The 2,994-nt window shown below is 43.3% G+C and overlaps 2 protein-coding genes across 6 annotated transcripts in view; both read right to left on the reverse strand.

The window, feature by feature from the left end:
* LOC109539368 (coiled-coil domain-containing protein 102A) overlaps positions 1 to 2,994 on the reverse strand; it is a 9,648-nt gene that overhangs the window by 5,871 nt on the left and 783 nt on the right. The window lies entirely within an intron of this gene.
* The window catches only part of LOC109542912 (low-density lipoprotein receptor-related protein 2), a gene marked incomplete in the record, with an annotated part of 133,116 nt that continues 130,927 nt past the window's right edge, over positions 806 to 2,994 (reverse strand). The window contains 4 exon segments of the mRNA XM_048669760.1: positions 806 to 1,035; positions 1,087 to 1,611; positions 1,667 to 1,797; positions 1,849 to 2,058. Coding sequence (XP_048525717.1) covers positions 809 to 1,035; positions 1,087 to 1,611; positions 1,667 to 1,797; positions 1,849 to 2,058 — 1,093 coding nt within the window.

Here is a 2,994-nt window from a genome sequence, read left to right on the forward strand (position 1 = left end):
GGATGTTCAGCACATTCGGATATCAGGAACAGATTGGGAATCGAAAAAGTAGGGAAATTAGTGTTCCTCTTCAGACTTTATAACGAAAATGAAGAGAAAGAGAAGTGACTTCCGTTTTAGTATTATTGAGTTTACCATTAATAGTACGTACTTTCCTGACTGTGTTTCAATTCCAAATTAAAATCAAATCCTGAGCTTCAGTCATTTATTGTCTATTTATCAATTAAAAAAACGTTTCGGTGTTTTCCACCATCATCAGTTTCAATGTGTAGCGTTGTATATTTTAGAAATATATGCCAAGGCTTAAAGTAGCAACAACGCTACACATTGAAACTGATGATGGTGGAAAACACCGAAACGTTTTTTTAATTGATAAATAGACAATAAATGACTGAAGAGCCCATTGCTACTCCATATATCTGTGAATAGAACTTGTTTTCGTACTGGAAATATGTGGATTTTAAGCACAGCTCTGCCGCCTCAATAAATTATTTTTCGGGTAAGTTTGTATGTTCTTTTAGCTGTGCCCACTTATTTTCTATACAGCTTATTGAGTAATCTATTGGTATATTTGTATATAATGATATATGATATTATCCGATGATGCTTTGGTATTTTTTGCTGCTTTATAAAATCACAAAGACCCCCTGAGTCTTTACTGTAATATTTTTTTAAATTAATGATTTTTTTTAACTATCTAATTAATTATTTTAATTATTAATTAGGAAAAAGGAATAGATTTGATTTTGAATTGAAACACAGTCAGGAAAGTATATGCAATCAAAGAAATCTCATGTAAAACGACAAATCACCTGCAAACTCCGGACAATTGATCAGACAAATGGAAACCCTCCTTGCACGAGCACGCATAAGTTCCGTTCAAGTTGGAGCACGTTTGGGAGCAGTGGTGCAGTCCAGTGGCGCATTCATCCACATCCAGGCACACCTTTCTGTTGTCTTTCGAAATGATGAAGCCGGTGAAGCAGACGCAAATGTAGCCGCCCCCGGTCAAGTTCATGCAGCTGTGCTCGCAACCTAGAGAAGGCCTCAACAGTGCCAACAACTGCAAAAATACCCCGAACTTACCGCCTCTGGTCAGATCAGTGCAGACATTGTTGTGGTGGCAGCCCAGTTCATCTGAACTATCGCCGCAGTCGTCGGCAAAGTCGCAAATCTGCTTCTTATCGATGCACTTATCATTGGCGCACTTGAACTCACTGAAGACATTGCAGGGCTTGAACTTCTTCGTGCACAGCGTCATGTTGTTCTCATCGGAACCATCGCCGCAATTGTCTATTCCATCGCATAGCTGATAACGGGGAATGCACTTGTGATTGGTGCACTGGAACCGCTTGAGGCTGTCGCAATTGAAGTTGGTGCAAAGAGCTGGAGCTTCATCGGAATTGTCCCCGCAGTCGTCAGCACCATCGCAGAGATCGCCCTGACTGATGCACAGATGGTTATCGCATTGGAACCTGGATTCTGGACAGTAGCGTCCTCCCGGGTACTTGGGTGGACAGTTCTTTTCATCGGACATGTCGCGGCAGTCGCGGTCTCCATCGCATCTGAAGTAGGCTGCAATACAGTGCCCGCTTGCACATTGGAAGGTGCCTGAAAAACCCCCCGAGCTCTAGTAGTGGTACTTAAACTGGTTCTGGTACCGTACCATTTTTGCATTGGAACCCGTGGCATGCAATCTCGTCGGAATTGTCGCCGCAATCGTCCTCATGATCGCACCTCCATCGCGAGGAAATGCACTTGCCGTTCATGCACTGGTACTCCGACTCCGAGCAGTCCCTATTAAAAAAACCGTCCTCAAAAAATTTTTGGTTAATGCTGGATGAATACCTGTAGACTCCTTTGCACAATTCATCGACTTCGTCACTGCCATCACCACAGTCGTCCGAGAAGTCGCAAGTCCATTGCTTGGGCACGCAACGGTTGTTTTTGCACTTGAAGTCCGTGTCCGGGTTGCAAGATGGACAGTTTTCTGGCAGTTCGTCGCTGTTGTCGCGACAATCGTCTTTGCCATCGCAGAACAGCCATTTTGGAATGCATCTGAAAGCCACAATAATTTGCAGATGATCCAGCGAAATGTAGGATAGAAAACCGAAAAAAACGTCGATTTTTTTGAGAGACATTCAGCAGGCTCAATATAGTCGCACTTTGATTAAAAGCTCAAGAACGGGAGAAGAAAGAATCTTGCAAATCTGCTGACACAAGGTCAACAGATGATGTCCCTAAGTCAGTTTTCTGCCTGCATAAAAGGGGCCTGCAAGTGTCCCAAATTCCGAGTGAAACGAACAACAGACGGATTTTGCAGGAATTAACAAACTTGCAGTTGAGCCTGATCAGAACTGTCCAGTTGAGTCATTTTCAAAAGTATCTCACGTCCAGCCTGGAGCGACTAGAGACTTGAAAATTTGTCCAGTTTCAACCACAGTGGGGGTCTGCAAGTGTCCCAAATTCAGGAATTAACCAACTTGCAGTTGAGCCTGACCAGAACTTTCCAGTTGACTCATTTTCTAAAGTTTCTCACGTCCAGCCTGGAACGACTAGAAACTTGAAAGTTTGTCCAGTTTCAACCACGGTGGGGGTCTGCAAGTGTCCAAAATTCCGAGCGAAACGAACAACAGACTGATTTTGCAGGAATTAACAAACTTGCAGTTGAGCCTGACCAGAACTTTCAAGTTGACTCATTTTCGAAAGTTTCTCACGTCCAGCCTAGAACGACTAGAAACTTGAAAGTTTGTCCAGTTTCAACCACGGTGGGGGTCTGCAAGTGTCCAAAATTCCGAGCAAAAAGAACAACAGACTGATTTTGCAGGAATTAACAAATTTACAGTTGAGCCTGGCCAGAAATTTCAAGTTGACTCATTTTCTAAAGTTTCTCACGTCCAGCCTGGAACGACTAGAAACTTGAAAGTTTGTCCAGTTTCAACCACGGTGGGGGTCTGCAAGTGTCCAAAATTCCGAGCGAAACGAACAACAGAC

This window comes from Dendroctonus ponderosae, unplaced genomic scaffold, assembly GCF_020466585.1.
Source record: "Dendroctonus ponderosae isolate FM_Combo_2020 unplaced genomic scaffold, Dpon_F_20191213v2 Dpon_F_20191213_9, whole genome shotgun sequence".
NCBI classification, from domain to species: Eukaryota; Metazoa; Arthropoda; class Insecta; order Coleoptera; family Curculionidae; genus Dendroctonus; species Dendroctonus ponderosae.